Source organism: Cheilinus undulatus, linkage group 5 (genome assembly GCF_018320785.1).
Source record: "Cheilinus undulatus linkage group 5, ASM1832078v1, whole genome shotgun sequence".
Taxonomy (NCBI): Eukaryota; Metazoa; Chordata; class Actinopteri; order Labriformes; family Labridae; genus Cheilinus; species Cheilinus undulatus.
This window is the reverse complement of record NC_054869.1, coordinates 44,026,817-44,047,408: the sequence shown is the minus strand read 5'-3', so window position 1 is coordinate 44,047,408 and position 20,592 is coordinate 44,026,817. Positions and strand designations below refer to the sequence as shown.

The following is a 20,592-nucleotide window of genomic DNA, read 5'->3' as shown; positions in this document are numbered from 1 at the left end:
AGTTTTGCAAGATGGATTTGCCTAAAAACAGACATATAGTCTGGCAAATGCATCTGCTTTGCAAAGTTACTAAAACCAGAAATCTCACGGGACTTTAGTCTACTAGAGAAACTAGTGATAGATTTTGGACTACTGTTAAGGGTTAAAGATGTATGAAAATATAATGAGTCTGATTCTGAGTCAAATTTCCTCCCTTGATGAATGAATCAGTAAATGTGGGGTGTGCTGTGTTGGACATCTCGTTGCACATCAAACACTATAAGAATAAAACTGTTCTTCTGTCATTACTTGTCATGTGTAGGGTCGCTAGAATTTAAAAAAATCTGTTCAGATTTTAAAAACCCTTGAGGGTACGTCTGTCTTTACAGTGAAGGCTGTAGGCGAGTAAAAACTGATGCGTTGTTTGGCTTTCGTCTTCAGTCGGCTCACTTCCTGATTGGCTATTGTTTTATTCATGTGATAATCCACAGAGTGCGTGCTTGGCAGCCTCCAGGTTCCCCCTGGTACAACAGGATAAATAAGAAGCATATGCAATATTTAGGATTAGTGATCAGAGTGTTCTCCCGAGCAGATCGGATAACTCTTAACACATTTCACCACAGGAAAATCTTGAAAAATAATCTTTAAATCATCAAAAAAATCTCAAGTTCGCCTGAATTATAAGGGGAGAACCACACCCATAATCTGCTTAGTTATCTTGTATCATGTACCCCGCTTTAGGCCCATGTTACATCTTTGTTTGCAGTATAATCACATATCAATCTCAGGGAAAGTTAATCCCATAAAACCCTTTAAAAGCCTCCGAACTACATCACAATAACCTTGGAGTAGCCTCCCCACTCTCATTCCCACACACAATCACTAAAACATACATGACCACGCAACAAAGCACAGAGGGGCTCCTGTGGCGTTCACAGTGAGAGAGGGGTTTACTGGTTAATGGAAGACAACCCCCCCCCCACCCCCGCCTGCCTCTGACGCAAATGAACTCCTCGTTCCTCGTTTACTCAGGGCGAGTGCAATGGGTGAGCACGCAGGCCCGTGTGACAATGAGGGGTTTGTTCAGAGGAGGAAGGCCGACAGCTGGGGGAGAAGATTGGGTTGGATGGGGGCCGCGCTCTGGCACACAGAGGCTGGCACTGAGGCCTCAACAGATGGCTGCTGAGCAGGGAGGCTGCAGGGAGACGCTCATGGTACATTCAGGATGCCTGTCAGTCAGAGAGCAAGGAGAGAGTGAGGAGGAGGATGGAGAGGAGGATGGCATGGAAGGCAGGACTGAATACTGCAGAAGCACCTTATCAACAGATAGTATGCTGAACTGCAAAAAACAGCAGATATCAACTAAGCATGGGCAAAAATTCATCCATATTCATCCATTATCAGCTTGACTCCTGTGAGACAATTATCAACTTACTGGTGCCAGAAACGTATAATTCAATAAAAATACACCACTCTTAACAGGTTTCCCTGCAAATCCAACATATTCGTCACTCCCTACTATGGCTTTTATAAACTAGTCTAAACATGTGTGAACTGGCCAAAGAAGAAGTTGACAGCAATATTAGGCCTGTTCAGAGATGAGGTGAGGGAAGGGTTGAAAGTCCTGCCAAACTGCAGGGAATCAATGTATTACTCTGCACTTAACCTTTTCATACAATTATTCACTCAATCAAAAATTGTGATGTATCATAATATTATTGTTTGCAATGAATCAATTACTGCAGAATCACTGTTTTTGATATTATCACTATCAGAGGCCCTTTAACAACCATTGTGCTGTACTGCATCATATCTCATTGCACAATACTGAACCATACAGTACTATACTGTAGAGTTGTTCCAATTTCGATACCAGTGTCGGAAATATATTTCATACTGCTTAAAATGCTGGTATCGGTATTTGAAAGTACGCCTAATAATGCACTGATACCATTTTGTATAACTTTATAAAATCCTTCAACATTTTCAGAGCAGCGAAGAACCAAAAGATCTACTGCAGCAGCAAAGTTTGGAAGCAGCGTGCCAATTATCCTCAGTACATGTTTGTTAAAAAAAACCTTTCAGTCCAGCATTGTTATACACGACAAGAAGGGACACAGTTTATTAAAGTTAAATAACTTTTGAACCATAAATCGGAGCCTCTTACGGTTTTTCCTCTTAAAGATGGGGGCTGTGCTGCCCCATTTATGCTATACATGCCTTTAAATCCCTTGCAGCAGCATTTCTAGAGAGCCTGGAACTTGGGTGACTTTTTGGAACTTTAAATCAACTTTAAGTGTCTGAGAGAGGCTGTATAACGATTCTATTTGTTGAGCCATGTTCTCAGTCAAATGTAGGGCTAAAATAATTTCCTAGTCTTCCAAAGCACAGTCGGTCCAGAGAGTTTACACTGGTATCTGATTGGTACACAGTATCAGCCGATACCCAACTCTCTGGTAGTGGAATCGGTATCCGGAAGGAAAAAATGGTGTTGGAACATTTCTACAATACTTTACCCTGATCCCTACCTCTATAACTCATACGACTGCCACCATTTTTCTATCTTCAAGGTTTGAAGCATCTTGTGATAATGATAAAATCCAGTCATCTTCAGCATAAAGACCAGTGTTTGGATACTGAATTCTGATGTTAACATTTCATGTGAAAACAGCACATCTGTTAGCTCTTGAGCTGGACTAAGACTGTCACTACACCAATTACTAAACATCGTCATGAAACTGAAACTTTAGACTTTGAGTTTAAAACTATTCATTAACTCTTTATTTGTAAAGCACCTATTTATAACAAATTATATTTTAAGACACTTTTAAGGTCTAGATAATATTATCTTTTATTCTGTGATGTATCAGTTTATATACCAAGGCAACAGAAACACAAGCCCTAGGTTCTAAGCCTGTGCTCAAAATATCCAATCAGTAATGTATCGTCACGTGCTGTAGATGCTGTGACAGCAGTTTTAAAATATATATATATATATATCTTCAATGGTGCAGTTAACAAAAAAGTCAGCAGATGATTGCAGCCATAAAACTGCATAATGCAGCGCACGCCTCACTCAACCAAAACAAGTTGGTACTTGCACCGAGTAACATGAATCATACGCCAGCAAGGCTAAAGCAAAGTTACAGCATTACTCTGGGTTTCTTCAGGAAGACTTCAGAAAGTCAGGAGTTGGCCAGGAGTCATGCAAGTTTTAAGAGGGCAAAGCCTTACAGAAACATCCATCTTCATCGACCCACGACATCAGGCTTATTAGCAACAACAGCTAGGCTCACTGGGCTAGTCCGTGTCCTCCTAAGCGCCTAAGTACAGTAGCCAGTACATGAAACACCGAGTTAGACATCACATTACTGGGCTAACAACACATTTAACACTGGATCAAAAAATAGAGTTAAAATGCATTTACGGATAAATATTAGTCTTTAATTAAAAATTTCCAGCAGTTAATTGCAAAATAACCCTTTTTACCTTCATAAACCTCAAAGTAAGAAAAGTTGTGTTTGTTGAGGAGGTGCCAGGCTATTGTGGCTGTGTGTGGTTCTTCTACAGGCTACTGAGGCTCCCGTTTGTTAAATGAATAAAGTGTTAAAATTGCCATTTTGTCTTCAATCGTCCAATCCACCCAACAAGAGCCAACGGCAGAATAATGTTCACACTGGCAGAGAGATTTGGCAATATTTCATGGGCACAACCCCTACACTCAGCTCTGCTGCTCATCTAGAAAATGCATGTCAGTTACAGATGTGACAACCTTTTAAAAGGGAAATAAACAGACTTTCTAACAGTATACGATTAGTTGCCATGAAGAATTGCTAAAACAAGGAAATAATCTATCAAACTCAAGTTTACTTACTTTTTGTGCTAAATTTAAATTATTACGGCTTACAAATTACTGATAAAAAGATGCATATTTTCTTAAAATGGTTCTGATAATATCTTGCATGGCAGCCTTTTTTAAGATATTGGTTTACACATAGTATCACAATATATTTTTTTGTCTTGTTGATTTACATTGCTTATATCATTTTTTTTCAAATTTTTGATTAATTATGAGTTTTTGTTACATCCCTAATATTGATCATTAAAACAGCTGAAACTGCATCATTTTAAAACACATGCTATAAAATTTTGACAACCTTGACTTAGAAAGCTTACTCATATTCTTTGGAACCAACACGTCAAGCTAAAGCACTATTCTGCCTCATTTTTACTGTAAAACGAACCATAAAGGATGTTAAGATGGCCCAAAGTGGCACTGATGTTTTCAGTTTCAGCACCCAGTTTTAAAAGTTTGTGTTGAATGATGCTTCACTGGATCGCTCCCTTTGTCAAAATGTCTCGTGTCAAAACTGAGTAAATCCTGTCAATCTCTCCTCTACGCAACACAAAACCTGGTAAACAAGCTACACACAGATCACAAACACACTGATACCATCTCCTGAGTGCCACGGTCAAAGGTAAATCCAAAAGTTTGTACTAACAGAGAATTTTCTGCGAAGCTTTCCAGACATGCTGACACCGTTGAGTGTGTGGCAGCCGGACAAGTGAGTGCTGCATCTGGTTCAAGCTTCAGTAAATCCCCGAGCAGCAGAGAGGAGAAGTGAGAGGGAGGGAAAGCTTGGTTTAATCCCCCAGGCCCGCCATAAGGTCCACTGCCAGCTAGCATTACTGTATCCTTACACTCACTCTGCAGTCTGCATCGATACCTCCAACCGCTCTGTTTACCTCGTCATCTCCATCTTCTAGCAGCGCTTTCACAGGGCTTTAAAATCCACAGAGTTTGAGGTTAAAGCCACACTGCACCTGAGCAGCTCTTCGTTGGATGTAATGCACAAAGACAAGAGCACTTATTGCAGCTCCTTATCAGCTTAATTCAACAGACTGCTGCAGGGGATCTGGCTGACAGGGACACAAACAGACTTAACACAGCTCACAAACACAGAAGGTGAGATGAGGTGGCTACATACAGCATGAATAGGAATTAACAATCCTTTTGACTTACAGTCTATATTATTAAGAGTCTATATAGAAGACAGAAACCATGCACAGGGCAAAGAAACTTTTTTTTACAGTAAAAATACACAGGGGTATACACTTGTAGTCAGCTGAATAATCAATATCATGTAGAATACCTAGTCAGTGGAGCTAAATATTCATACTTTGATTAATTCTCTGTTAACTGCCCTACAGTGATATTCATGATATTATGTCTACATAAAATTAATTAAACTAATATACTAGCTTGCATTCATAATGTGCAATATCATACGAGTTACTTAAGCTTTGTTTAAAGACCAGTAAGAATCACAAAATGAGCAATAAATGCATTTATTAATATTGTTAAATGTATGGAAATCAGGGATTGCAGTTTTCAAACCACTTATGATCGATGTCTGGACCTCGCTGACACGACCGCCTCCATCCATAAAGAAAGACTCCAGTATTAATAGTTTCACTCATGATTCCGTTATTCCAACAGGTTAAGCATCAGATAGACGGGTGAAATGCTTGTTACTAACTTGGTAAAAAAGCAAGAGCAGAAATATATTGGATAAAATAATTGGAACAACGTGTTGTGTCTGGTCTCTCATGTTTGACTCTTTGTCAAACTTTGTCCAGATTGTACAATAACTGTTTTTGCATCCTGACAGAGTAGAAAAACACACAAAACAGTTCTTTTAGGAGTCCTTTTTATGAGTTCCATCTTGAATCCCTGCTTTGTCGGGAAGCAGATGGTAAGGGGGAGAGTGAGCATGGATATGTACAACAAAAATCCAATTCTATGATTTCTCAGCTTTGGCTGATCATTAATACATTCTATTTCTTCACTATCTAGGATCGTCCTTTTGTGCAACCTTAACTGGCAGTGCCAAAAACCTGACTTCCAGAGCCTCTCACTTACATTTATTGTTGCAGTTGACCTCTGCTTTTCTTGGTAGTATTTGTAACATCCTAAAGAAATCCTGTGCTGGCTTTTCCAGCAGCCGAAGATCTGGGAACGTTACCCTCAACATGTCTCTACCACCACTGTTGTTGACAAAGCTGCTATCATATGTCCTGCCCCTTCTTGATTTTGATTGGCTATTGAGAATTAGGAGGGGGGAGTAAGTGACACTGAAGAGCATGGTGGCTGACAGAGAGGCTGTTTAAGTGCTCAGGATGTGCTGATATTGCTAAAATGCTTTGGTTATGCATGGAAAATCTGCCCTGCCAGAACAATTGTCGGCTGTGGACAGGGATTTACTCATGCATTTGTAAATTTCAGGTGCAGTTGAGTTGACAGAGAGAGGGCGAATAATAGTTTGCCTAGGGAAGAAGGACGCCTTTCCATGTTTGGTGGAGTCAGCATTTCCAACAGTGGGCTTCATTAAATCTTTTTTTCATTTTCTAACTAGACATTACTGGGACTGCTCCATGTTTTATACATCCCACAATCAAATTTAATGAGTGTTGTCTCAGTGACATCTCCTCTTGGTGTCTAAAGAGAAATTTTGAAGCTGGTCGATGAATTTTTCAGGTAATGACAAATGTATATTTAATCAGTTATTCAGGGGATTCCCAAGCTTTTGTGGCCAGCCTTAAGCAAAAAACTAAAGAAAGCGTGGTGTTCTGTACTCCTGTATTGCCTAATTTTTCAACTCTAACTCACTTTTTTAGTTATCTTGGCACTTTATTAAATTCTTTTAGCCTTGCTCCCTCCTGCTTTTTACCTCTCCCACATCAACACAAGCAATAAAGCCAAAACTCATGAGCAAACACAGCATACCTATCCTTGTTTTTCACATCCATTCAATCAGAAAAGACACTAGACATCTTCAGAGTGATGCACCCTGTATAAACCCAAATAAAACCTCCCTGAAATGTAATATTTATAAAAATAAAAAAAGCATTCTCCTAGCCCACATTCTCCCACCCTGTATTCCTCCTATTTTGCTAAAAATAGTTCACTAATGCTAAAAAAAACCTAAGGAGGTGGGATCTGCACATGCCAAATCAACACAAAAACACTTTTATATCACGTATGTTGAAAAGCAAAAACCTAAAATTTTGGAGAAAAGAAGCCACATTAAGCAACAGATCTACATGACAAAAGCTTCAAAACAATAAACTCGTATGAAAATAACATGTTTTGTTGTAATGCTTTTTAAAATTTGTCAAGGAATAGGGTTTGAACTTGAGAAGTTAGTTGACATTGACAAACTGAATAAAACGTAAGAAAAGAATTATTGAAAACCATGATAAACATACAGTGCCTATAAAAATTATTCAACCCCCTGGATGTTTTAACCTTTTATTGATTTTTTAAATCAATATAATTTGTCTTTTTTGACAAGAAAATGACAACAAAACGCTTTAATGTCAAAGTAAAAACAGATTCCTACTAAGTAATGTCAATCCAACAAAATACATCATGTAAAATAAGTGACTGCAAATATTCACCCCCTTTAAAGTGACTGGCCTAATTCAAAAGAGATCAAGCCAATTGGTGCTCGTAGTCTCAAAATTAGTGAAATGGGGATCACCTGTGTTCAGTGAATGTGTCCCAATTGATTGTAGTATAAAAACACGTGTGTCTGGAAGGTCCAGTCACTGATCAATCAGTATTTCTGGCTTCACGACGCTGGTATTGAACATCCCCTGGAGTTCGGTTAAATTGATCATCAACATATGGAAGGAATATGGCACATGGGTAAATCTGCCTAGATCAGGCTGTCCTCACAAACTGAGTGACTGTGCAAGAAGGAGACTAGTGAGAAAGGCCACCAAGACACCTATGACTACTGTGAAGGAGTTACAAGCTTCAGCAGCTGAGATGAGAGAGACTCTGCATACGACAACTGTTGCCCAGGTTGCTCCCCAGTCAAAGCTTTATGTGAGAGTGGCAAAGAGAAAGCCACTGTTGAAGAAAACTCAGATTAAATCTCAACTACAGTTCAACGAAAGGCATGTGGGAGACTCCATGGTCAAGTGGAAGAAAGCTCTTTAGTCTGATGAGACCAAAATGGTGTTTTTTGGCCATCAGACAAGACACCAAACACTGCACATCACCACAAACACACCATCCCCATTGTGAAGCAGTTATGGCAGCATCATGCTGTGGAGATACTTCTTGACAACCAGCCCTGAAAGGGCTGTAAAGGTAAAATGAATGTGGCAAAATATAGAAAAATCCTGGAGGCAAATTTCATTCAGTCTGCAAGAGAACGACGGCTTGGGAGAAGATTTATTTTCCAGCAAAACATTGACCTAAAGCATACAGTGAAAGCTACATAGGAATGGTTTAAATTTAACAAGGTGACTGTTCTGGAGTGGCTGAGTCAAAGCATAGACATCAATTCAATAGAGAATTTGCAGCTGGACTTGAAAAGAATTGTTCACACCAAATCCTCTTGCAACCTGACAGAGTTTGAGCAGTTTTGCAAAGAAGAATGGAGTAAATCTGCAGTGACCAGATGTGCAAGCCTACCTGAGACCTATCCACACAGAGTCAGTGCCGTAACTGAATCTACTAAATACAAACTAAAAGGGGGTGATTATTTATGCAGTCACTTTTTTTGTATTACATATTTTTGTTTAATTGACAACACTCTGTATATGTCGGTTGCCATCAAATGCATTTTTTGCTCGTTTTCTTTTTGTTGGAAAAAGACAAATTACACCGACCATGACTGATTCATAAAATTAATAAAAATGTAAAACATCCAAGGGGGTGAATGCTTTTCATAGGTGCTGTACATATGTAGGTCAGGTCTTATGACATCAAATTCATGCGGCACTTTCATGTTTAATGAAGTTATAAATTAAGGGCGTATTCAAAAAAAGATTAGCTGTTCTCAGTCACCAGACTGCTTTTTTGGCCAAATTAGAGAGCCTGTCGGTTAGCTTGTGATTCACATGATGTTTATAATTACAAGCTGTTATACAAGTCAGAGAACAAATATGTTTGCAGAGGATATAGGATAATGAATTCTCTGTGATTTAAGTTATTGGGGTCTATTTTCAGTCAAAACACAGGGATATCATGAGAACATGTTGTGTACACAATGCATGGGAATTACACGTGATCTTTGTTATGTTGTACCACTCTTAACACCAGACTTTCAGATGTATCATGGGCCGTAAGTTCTGTCCAAGTTTCAGACTTAAGATCTCACTAAAAAAGGTGTCAAGACAACAGACTTTTTATTAGCCTGTTAACTAAAGAGCTTTTAATTCACTCTCTTTACTCCCACTCAGTAGCTTTCTGTGTTTACCCTCCAGTCCTCCCATCCCCCTCCATCTCTCCTGGGTGCTCTCTCAGGCAACAGGAGCGAGGGAAAGCAAACACTGCACGCACACAAACACAGGGCGCTGTGTGAGGCGTTTCACCTTGGTATCGAGGGCGACATCAAGAGCAGCAAATGCAGGAGAGAGTGACGTGCAGAAGAAGAGTTCTGTCAGTATGCTGGATGAATCAGCACAACTGAGAAACGGCTAGGAAATACATCTCTCACAGAGAAATATACAAGCAGGCGTACTATAATAATTACAGTTTACGACCAAGGCCACCTATTCATTATTCAAAACAAATAGTAACAAGTTCGACACCTTAGTCTCCATAGCCAGTATATGACAAATAATCAGAGGCAGAGAAAGCATGAGGATATAGACAAGTGTAAAGACTGCTGAAAGAACTGATCTGACCTGATGTCTTCTTCAGTGCAGTGTAAAAGATATAACGTGGCATGTGCTGCACTCTATTTATCATCTGTGTTGCATTAAGTGAGAGCTAAACAAGCGTGGGTGGTATATCAGAATTAAAACTGTCACCAGTAAAATTTCTGCAACAGAATAGATTTTTGCAGCATCACCATTGGTTTAAATATATGCGTTGTGTTGTGAACACAAAAGGCATAACTGATGCTGTCATTTGCGTAGCAGAGTGATATGTGACAGACAACAGCTCAGTATGAGTCTAGTCATCATTCACACCAGTTATACTCAACCATGCACTTCTCAGGGGTCAAATGGACAGAGGTGGATAAAGTACTGCTGCACTTGAGTAAAATTACAGTGACTTGGGTTAAAATGTACTTAAGCAGAAGTAAAATTACTGCCCAATAAATCTACTCAAGTAAAAGTAAAAAGTATTATGTTTACTCAGAGTACTGAGTAGCTGATGAGGAGTTGTATAGTAAAATATGATCTTCCCTTATTGGCAATAACATGGGAATGTGAATCTCAAGCCAGGTTGTTCAGGTAAAATCACACTTTTACAATAAAGGAAAATGCAACAGCAGGTTTTGGATACAATGTGGAGTCATTCTCTCACTGTGCAATACTGTATAATCAAAGCCAAACAACTGGCTGGTTTCATGCCGTTGACAGAAAGCTAGAACCTCCTTATTTTGGACTTTTAGTTGTTTTAACTCAGTAATTGATGCAGTTTAAAGGTGTAGGAGGAAGTCTAATACTTCCCCAATATACTGAAGTAAACGTAAAATAACTGATTCAAAAATGTATTCCAAAAAGCTTTGCAATAACAGAAATCTGAGTATATGTAATTCATTACTTTTCAACTCTGCAAATAGACGACAAAATATTTTTGCAAGAGTGAAAAGTGAAATCCAAAGTTTTTATCTTAACACTCTAGAAATGTTGGAATATGGTTGCTGTAAACATGTGAAAACTCTGAGATCCACATGAGACTGAATTCTGGATTTAGGCCATTTCATCTCTTTCCTGGCTTGGTTTCATGAGGGCGGTGCCAATATGTGGACTCCCGATGTCATGAGCCCATAGTAGGGAATGACCCCGCTCCTCTAACACTACAATGTTGTGGAAGGAAGCAGTCACCTGGAGCAGGGACTTCTGGTTCATTTTGAGCAAAGGAATTCAGTCTTGTACTCTTGTACCGTTCTATAATGTTCATGTTTCATTGCAAAGTTATAGTTATGCATGTTTTGTTTATTGGTTCATGTTTTTAGGGGAAAATATTTTTCCAAGTATGACACCATGAGTGAGGGGGTTAATGCTGCAGACTACCCATGTCCTGAGCGGGCGTGGTTTCAGCTCATTCAACAGACACACCCACACCATCCTGGAACAGATTTTACTGCCTCATTTTTCATGATTTGAAGCTTAATTTTATAAACTTGGAGATGCTTTATGTGACTGAAATTTGTCCTGGGGTTCATAACGCAGTGACCTATCATACCACAAACCTAAATACAGATTTATTTTAACTTTACAGGGTCTTTAAGTAAACTTTAAATTAAATACTTTTAACTTTTAATTGGGTGATTTTACAGACTTTTACATTTAATAAAGTACATTTTAACCAAAGTAAGTGTACTTTACTCAGTCTTGTAACTTTTCAACCTCTGCAAGTTAGTGATGAGACGTATTACAACGACCATAAAGTATGACGGTATAAAGGACAGCTTCAGCTGCAGCAGAAGAAATATTGAAATAAAGGTATGGGGAGGTTCAGTTTTTACATGAGACATCGCAGCTCAATAGTTACCTTACTAGAGATGTACCAGCTCCCCCTCTCTCTCAGACACGTGATGGTCATACTACATGGGTTAAAAGAAGGTTGGCTATATGCTTGGACCACCTGCTCTGTCAGGAAACAAACTGATTGATGTGACATGCAATGAATAAGTTCTACTAACACTGCTTCCTTCTGAGTTTCTTCATACAACTTATTTTTTGTTTTCAGGCAGGATTTAAAAGAGCCACAACTTTCATAAATTGCAATGTCACACTGTGTAATTACATTACTGCATAAAAGGCTGCAAATATTTTGTATTCAGTAGTACTTGAAAGGTTTAAAAAATGCCTGCAGAAAGGCCATTAAGTTTACAAGAATGCCACGATTGCGCTTCGTAGAAAGACCTTTATTTTCTATAAAGGAACACGTATTTTTAGAAAATATCTCATTTTGAAAGCAGAACTGTAAAAACTTCTGGTTTTGTATTTTGTATGCTACTTGATATTAATTTTGCTCACTGCAAAGTGTCTTCCTGTCTGACATTATTTTTTCACTCTCCACAGTCTGCACTACAATCTGATTGGTCATACGTCACATGACTTAAGACTGGGTGCCACTGACACAGTGAGCATTAGGCATTGCTTCCTGGTTTCCTGCTTCTACTGTGTTGCTTCGTTTCTCATGCAGTTATCGCGAAATTGTTTGACATAATTTATTTGATCAGAAAATTTCACTTCTGCCACACCAAGTACATTTTCTATGCCATAATAAATACATATTGGTTCTGAATACTGGTTACTGGTCTCATGAAGTACTAATAATTGGTATCAGTATCCGACCTTAAAAACTGATATCAGTCGACCCCTAGTTTTGAGCTCACAATTGCATAATTCAAAACCACATTATTCTCTGCATTTCCTCGATAACTAAGCTAGCAGACTTATGATACCATTTATTTAACATATCCTAATTGCAAATATCAGTATTGTCTATTGTAATCATAATCCCACATTATTACCAAATTGTGCAGCACTACTCTAGAGTCATTGGTTTAGTACCCCTGAGTTACACTGACAACAAATTTTAAGTTGCCATGACTAGTAGTTAAATGCTTTTTGTAAAAGGAGCAGACTTTACAGGTATGTATCAAACTATGGGATATAAAGACAAATGTCTTATTTCCCACTTCTGCTTGCAGTGAAATGCTGATCAGTGAAGTGTCTGCTATAATGTCAGACATTAGCCAACCAGAAGTGGGGGTTCTTCCTCACACTGCCCACTCCATTTGCATGTTTCCCTGTCAATGCATAGAGCTGAACACACCGCTCAGTCTGCTGGTCATACTAACAAGACGAACCACTCAAAGCAGTTAATCTGACTAGTTTCACTCCATTCTGAATAAGTTGGAACACTTCAACACTCGTCCTTCACACACATAATGCCCTGTTAAACATCCTTCACACAGCATGGAAACTACTGAGGCAACAATGGCTAGTGATGAATGGAAAACTGAACGTGTTTGCTGCCATTTCTGATTCAAATATTTGGCAAAAGTAAAGGATTGTGAAAAAGAAAATGAATGCAGCAGCACATGTGATTATTTCAGGGTATTTTGTAAAGTATAAAGGTGAATGGAAGGCAGGAATTAATAGGTTTGAGCACCTCAGCTCCACTTCTTTCCACCTGCTTCCAAAGCAAATAAAACATTGATAAGGGAATATACACCCAAGCAAGAAAAGCTTGGCCATTGTTAGATAACAAAATACTGAAAGTGCGGTATGTCTGAACTCCCAAGCAGCTGTTTAACAGTTTGTTTAGTTACTCAACCTCGCCTGAGTCTCATATTTCCAAGTCAAACTGGGGCTTGTGCTTCATTTCAGCTCCATGGCATGCTGTTGTCTTTGATAGATTCAAGCATTCACTCAGCAGTCCAATAAACTTTACAGCATGCTTGTTGCTAATAATGGTGTGAAGAGCATAGGTAACTTAGATGACTGCAGTGAGGAATACAGGGGCATCTCATAAAATTAGAACATCATGTAAAAGTTATTTTTCCCTATTTACTTCATACACTTACATTTCCATATATTCTAGATTTATGTCATACAACCTGAAATATCCCAAGCCTTTTTTGTTTTAAGATTGATAATTATGGCTTACAGCTCATGAAAACCAAAAAAATCCACTATCTTTAAATATAACAATATTCTGAAACGATCTAATTGCAAAAGCTTCCTGAGCCTTTATTCTCTCATTCTGGTTCAGTTCACATAACCACAATCATGGGGAAGACTGCTGACTTGACAAATATCCAAAAGAGAATCACTGGCACCCTTCAATACAATACAATACAATACAATCACTATATTAATCCCCGAAGGGAAATTCATTTGTCTGGAGTCTCATCTGTTTATGGTAGAATTATTTAGTTTTATTGCTGATGGTATGAAAGATCTTGTGTATATATATCTATATCTTATCTTATCAATGCTGAAAGAGAAGGCTGTCCTCAGAGGCTGTATCAAAGCAAATTCATGGGAAGATGACTGGAAGGGAAAAGTGTGGGAAGAAAAGGTGCAAAAGCAACAGAAAGGAGCTCAGCCTTCAGAGGACTGACAAAAAAAGCAGATTCAAGAACTTAGGGAAACCTTGTAAAGAGCTAACTGAGGCTAAGGAGAAAAAGAACTGGACCGATGATAAATCAGTGGTCCAAAGTCCTGTTTTCGGATATAAGTAAATTTTGCATTTCATATGGAAATCAAGGTCCTAGAGTCTGGAGGAAGATCAGAGAGGCACAGAATCCAAGGTGCCTGAAGGCCTTTATGGGGATTCTGATTTCCTTTTCCAGCAGGACTTTGCACCTGCCCACAGTGAAGCCAAAATTACCAGATACTAAAGCCCAACTGATATGTGATTTTTGGGGTCGATGCCGACAACGATATCGGGGGCTTAAAAAAGCTGATATCTGATTTATTGGCCGATATGTTCTTATTTCATATATCAGCCGATATATCAGCCAATATCCGATATGTCGGCTGATATATGAAATAAGAACATTGATATACACAGGATATATACTGTACAGGAACACAAATTATTATATTTATATCATCTTTGTTTATTTCACAAAGATGCAACTTTGATGACAAACGCTGTCCAACAGTCTTATATTAAATAATGGTGGACACGTGAATTAACAGTTGCATTTATCATTGTTTATTATCGTCTCCTGTGTCTCTACTCCTCTAAGTAGTAGAGAAGCAACTGGTCAACCACAACTCCCACAATGCTTTGCATGTCAAACAAATATGGCTGCCCACTGAAGAAAGCCAAAGTACATGATCAAAAATGGATCAAAAACGGATAAAAAGATGCTTAATATCGGATGTAACGCTGTGGATTTAATCTCCAAAGACCCCAAAAAAATCACCAAAGTTCCAGGCTCGCTACAACGGCGTCCTTTAGCGCTACAGAGACATCGATGGTAGCAAACAAATGGCAAAACGGTCAGCTTTCAGAGGAAAAAAGAGTAAGTTCTTATGACTTACGGTTCAAAAGTTATCAATGTTTTTATAAACTGTCACATATTGTTGTATAGGACAACACTGTCCTCAGAGACTCCAGAAAGTTAGCCAAGTTCCGGGCTCCAAGGGTTAATATATCGGCTACGTATTGGTCCATGTTGATTAATCTGTGATACGCTATAATCGGCCTGATTAATCGGCTTGCCGATCAATCGGTCGGGCTCTACCAGATACTGGTTTACTGGCCACGGTATTACTGTGTTTGGCTAGTCAGCTAGTCTGACCTGAGCCCAACAGGGAATGTCTGGGGAAATGTCAAGAGAAAGATAGAGACTCCAGACTCAACAATACATAAGAGCTGAAGGCTGCTATCAGAGCAACCAGGGCTTCATAACACCCCAGCAGTGCCACGGGCTGATGTGCTCCATGCTACATCACATAGATGCAGTAATTTGTGTAAAAGGAGCTCCAACCAATGACCAAGTGAATACATGGACTGAGTTTCCTAAAACAAAACGGTCATGAAATATTTCACTTTGTATGAGATGAGTCTAGAATATAACCTAAAAGACAAAAAACACAAAACACCTGTTCAAGATCCTCATTCCTTCAGTGCACACATTTTAAAGAAACTGCATAAAATGTAGAAGTCCACCATAAAGGTAAAAACAAAAAATTAAAGCTCTTCATACTACAAAGAAGCTGTTACAACAGGAAAGAATGTCTGTAAGAGTCAAGAAGTGGTCAAACAGGAAGGACTTGATCAGCTTGATACCAATGGACACACTTCAGTAAGGACTGAATGGCGTGACTGCACAAAAGATGGACTACACTATGCTAAAAATAGTCTAATCTCTATTAATTTAACATCTCAGTTAATGTAATTAACAACTTTCCCCTGGTGGGGCTCATTCTCTGTTTTAAAATGAGGGATGAAATGTGGTAAAGTAAAAGTTGCACTTTATTCCTTACAGGCTATGGAGAGTCTTAAATACACTGACCTGGCTGTGAACAGCAAGATTTTTATTTCAATTTCATACAAGATGTCTATGAGGACAATAATACTGGTTAAAAATTACTGAAATTAAAATTGATATGTCTAATTAAGCTATAAAATAAAAAAAAGACAACAAGCAATATGACTTATTGTTTATTTTTAGTTATTTGATTCACTTGAAAAAACTGATTTGTTCTTAGTTTTCAAAGCTGCTGGTAAACTCCTGCACATGGTCTAAGCTGCACTAAAAACACTGCCAATGTACTTAACAAAAAAAGGAATAGATGCAATATGTAAAGCTATTGTTCTTTTAAAAATGTACTTTATCTAAATTTGAAATAACCACAAGACACTTGTGCCCTGATGACAGGATAATTGCTAGCATTTAAGAGCCAGCTCCCCTCAATGCCAGGTCTCTCACTGCCCACCATATCAGACCAGTTATTTTCCCTTTTCTACCACATGGCCATCACAGTCCAAACAGAACTACAACCTCCAACAGACCCAGGCTCTGCACATTGAAGCTCCAGCAGCAGCAGCATTTGCAAAGCCTCAATTTAGTAAATACTGCATCCAGCTAAAAATTATTACAAGCTTAAAGTAGTAAGTTATAAACTAAGGACAAAAGATAAATTTGTGTTTGGTAGATTATTCCTTTGTTGTAACAATACATCTTGGTTATAAATCTTATACCACTGGACAGCCTGTTCATTTCCACATTTGTAAGGAACATGCATTTGTGGGATGAGCAGCAGAGCGGAGAATGTGGGTTGTGCCCATGAAAAATTTGCCAGATCTTCTTTCCAATACCAAACAGTTCATTCTTTTATTAACTCAAGTTTGGTGTCGTCTGATGAATTGGATGATGTGCTGTGCACATGTCGCTGACACCAGTGCAAATGGGCCTGACAGTGAAGGTGAACTTAAGCAAAACAAAACAGTTCCTTAGTGCTGACAGGGTTTTCTTGGGGTGTCGTCTTCTTGGGACGCCCACTGTGTGGCCTGTATCTAAAATCCCCTGTTATATGGAACTTTGCCTTCAGTTTGGAGATGTTTCTAGGAATCACTCCAAATAATGCCACAACTTGGTTTTGCAGAACACCGGAAGCAATTTATTCATTCTGTCCTCTCTAGTAGAAGGTGGAGTAAAAATATTATCCTGCTTGAGGTGTAACATTAATTTTAATTTCCCTCTTGATCAATAAAGTATCTAACAGATGATGTTTAGATATTTTAACCTCCAACTCAATGAAGGATCTGTATTTCGTTACTATGCAAAGTCCCACTCTGACAAAGGCCACACAAAGTTGCACCCACATGCCACGTAAAGAATCATGGGGGCTAGAAATAAGGTGGATAGCAATACTCTTGATATCGTGATGAAAATTTAAACAAATAGACGTAGGCAATCACTACCACTTTTAACCTCAACCTCAACAAAAATGGATGAAATTCATAATTTACTAGTTAAAATAACTAGCAAGAAAAGGTGGAAAGTAACCAATTACTTTTACTCAACTTACCGAAATAGTAAAAGGACTAATTTGAGTACTTTTTGAAATCAGTCATTTTACTTTACTTACTCATTCTACTTTAGTAAGTTTAACCAGAGTAAGGGCCTGTGTCCATAGCCAGCTTTTCTTAGCGCTAATTCAAAGTCTATATAGTCCAGAGTTCTGATTGCTCAGCTGAGTAGAAAAGACAACGTCAGCATCAGCTATTTTCATCCATACGCCCCAGCACTCTCAACTGAAAACTGTTTACTTTAGGATCAGTGCTGCGCCCCTCTAAGCCACTTCTGCCTTACTTGCAAATCAAAATTAAGAAGGGGCAAACTTCTGACAACAACAGACTTGTCTTTCTTCATCTTTATTCGAGGGTAGTTCTCAGGCCTGCAGCTGCTGCCTGTATCAGCACATCATTTCAGGAATTAACTTTTTTGTAATGTAGCAACAATAAGTGCCGGCAAGAAGCGCTCTGGAATTAAGGTTGCTGCCAGCACAAAAAAGACAGCTATGGATGCGCAGTCTTACTGTATTTTTACCCTGAGTACAATATTCTAGTATTTTTTCCACCTCTGTTGACTACACAGTGGAGAATCCATATTCCTATGCTCTTATTTCCAATAAGGAAAGTTCATATTTTACTGTACAACTCTTCAGTAGCTTCTAAGGCTGGGCAATTAATCAAAATCTCGATTAAATTAATATGTCCTACTGCAATTTTTAAATTGCAACAATTATAATATTCCTTTGACAAGAAATGCCAATATTTGCAAAAAATATGACGTCTTTTTTTGTAAATGTTTTATTTAAAATGAGAATGACATAAAAATGATCATTCCCTTAAATACAATTCACATTGCATTTGCAATACGAGTCAAAATAATCACAGTTGGATATTCTATCAAAACTGTTCAGCCCTTGTTGTCATGATGGTACAAGGCATTACGTAACACAAATCAAACAATAAATGTACTACTGTGATCACAGTAGTGCAATAAAGTTAAGCAATTCATGTTTAGGCTCCATAACATATGAACCCAGCCTACAGGAAAGAACAGTTTATGAATAATCTAATATTGTGTTGGTTGTAATTTAGAATGGTTTATTAATTGAAAATGCCATAAAACAAGGAACTAAAAAACATAATTACACGTCAAATCGCAATTACAATATTGGGAAAAAAAAGGATTATTTTGCAAAATCGTTCAGCCCCAGGAACTATCTACTACTTTAAGTACACATAACTTCAATACTTTTCACTTTACTTAAGTAACTTTTAACTAATGTCACTGTACTTTTACGTGAGTACAACAGCCTTGAATTTTTTTCAACCCTTCTAGGAAGTTATTTAATTAAAATATTTATGTCCAAAGCGTCCATCTTTTCGTGTATTGACAGCCCTACAGTTAAAAGGAGGCGATAAAAAGCGTAATTTAAAATAGTTGTATATTTAACAGTTAAAAGACAACAGAAGGGGGCGCCATAATCGACACAAATCAAAAGTTTCTCACAGGAGCTCTTCACATTTTACCTCTGTGTTTCGGTCTAACTGCCGGTGACCTTGTTAAATTGGGACTTTTAATTCGCTCGTAGTTGTCGATGTTAAACCAGCTGTTAAAAACGAGGACCCCCCCTGAAAGCACAAGCTAGTCTATTTGTGTAGTTTCCCCATGTAAGATACCTGCAAAGGACATTTTGATATAATAATGAACAACTAAACAAACAGGCATTCGCGAGGACTCTTTTTAACGGCTGCTTTAACTTCGACAACAAATGGCTGAAAGTCGCCAGTTAACAGGGTCACTCGTTAAACCGAAACACCGGTTCAATTAGTCAAGTGGAAATTTGGCCTATGCGGTAAGCTACTCTGTGACCAAGACACTCAATCAGAGACAGCTACGGTCACCCAGCACAGCCACAGCAGGCCTGTAAGGCTTTTCATCCCACAGTGATTATTAAATGTCTCATAAAATTACCTGCTGTTTGTCAAAATGCTCCCTCTCCGCTCCCAGGTTGGCCTCAGTCCGCCTGCTTCTCACCCGTGTGGGCACCTGTTTTAAACTGTTCATCCTCGAATTTCAGCAACGACGAATTCAGCAAGAAAAAAAGACGAAAAAACGTCCAAAAATAGCAGTTTCCTATTATCTCCAGCCCAGTTTATGTGTGTGAAGCATCTCCAGACTGCGGCGTCCTTACAGCTGGAGAGAGATCGCTGCTGGAGGAGGAAGAGCAAATGCAAAGTGAGCGTGTTGGCGCCGCGTTACGTTGACGGATCCTCCCCCAAGGTGGAGGCAACCATCATCATCATCATCATCCGCGTGCCTCCTGCTCACACCGACATCCTCCCACACGGATGTCAGTTTTTCCAGCTGACATGTGAAGAGAGTCAAATCAGCTTTCCCTTCACAACATCGCCCTGTGACTTATTGGTGTTCTGCTGTGTTTGGTCGCTTTCCAGTCTGGGTGTAAGCAGTGACGTCACTTCAATGAATCAAAACGCAGGAGGATTATTTCAGTGGTTTTTTTTTTTTTCCTCTCGCATAATCCGGAGATTGCATCTGTTTTTACAATAACAACCGAGCAGTGATGACATATCCCGAACCAGGAAATGAATCTCAGATTAAAATCAGGAGATGCTGCTGTCTTCTGACCTCTGCCGCTGTAAAACTTGGAAATATGGACCAGGCTAACAGATAAAATCCTGAAACTTTATGTCCTGCAAGGGTTATTTATTGTTTAAAATATGAAATCTTAAAAGAGTTGTGACACTTTTTAAATATGCAAGTTGCAAAAAGCTGAATATTAAAGCTCCTGTAATTTTTTTAACAAATGTGTTTATTAAAAATTCAAGCTTTCCATTATATTACATGTCAACAAAGCTCCTGTAATTTTTTTTGTACTGGTTTTAAAATGGACTGAATAATGCATCTTCATGACTCATAAAAGCAAACAAAACCACTATCAACAAGACTGATGATTTTTATATGATAAAATCTATAAATCTATGCCTGGATTAGCTGCCACAGGGTAGGTGTTAAATGAGGTCATTAACAGCACCTTAAGAAGAAACAAACAACTTTTTCCCATTGA

The 20,592-nt window shown here is 38.6% G+C and overlaps 1 protein-coding gene across 1 annotated transcript in view; it reads right to left on the bottom strand.

The window, feature by feature from the left end:
- hip1rb (huntingtin interacting protein 1 related b) overlaps positions 1-19,942 on the bottom strand; it is a 54,305-nt gene extending 34,363 nt beyond the window's left edge. Inside the window, exon 1 of the mRNA XM_041788184.1 lies at positions 19,479-19,942. Within this exon, the coding sequence (XP_041644118.1) occupies positions 19,479-19,571 (93 nt within the window). The 5' untranslated portion in view covers positions 19,572-19,942. The remainder of the gene's footprint in view (positions 1-19,478) is intronic.
- Between the last annotated feature and the right edge of the window lie 650 nt (positions 19,943-20,592).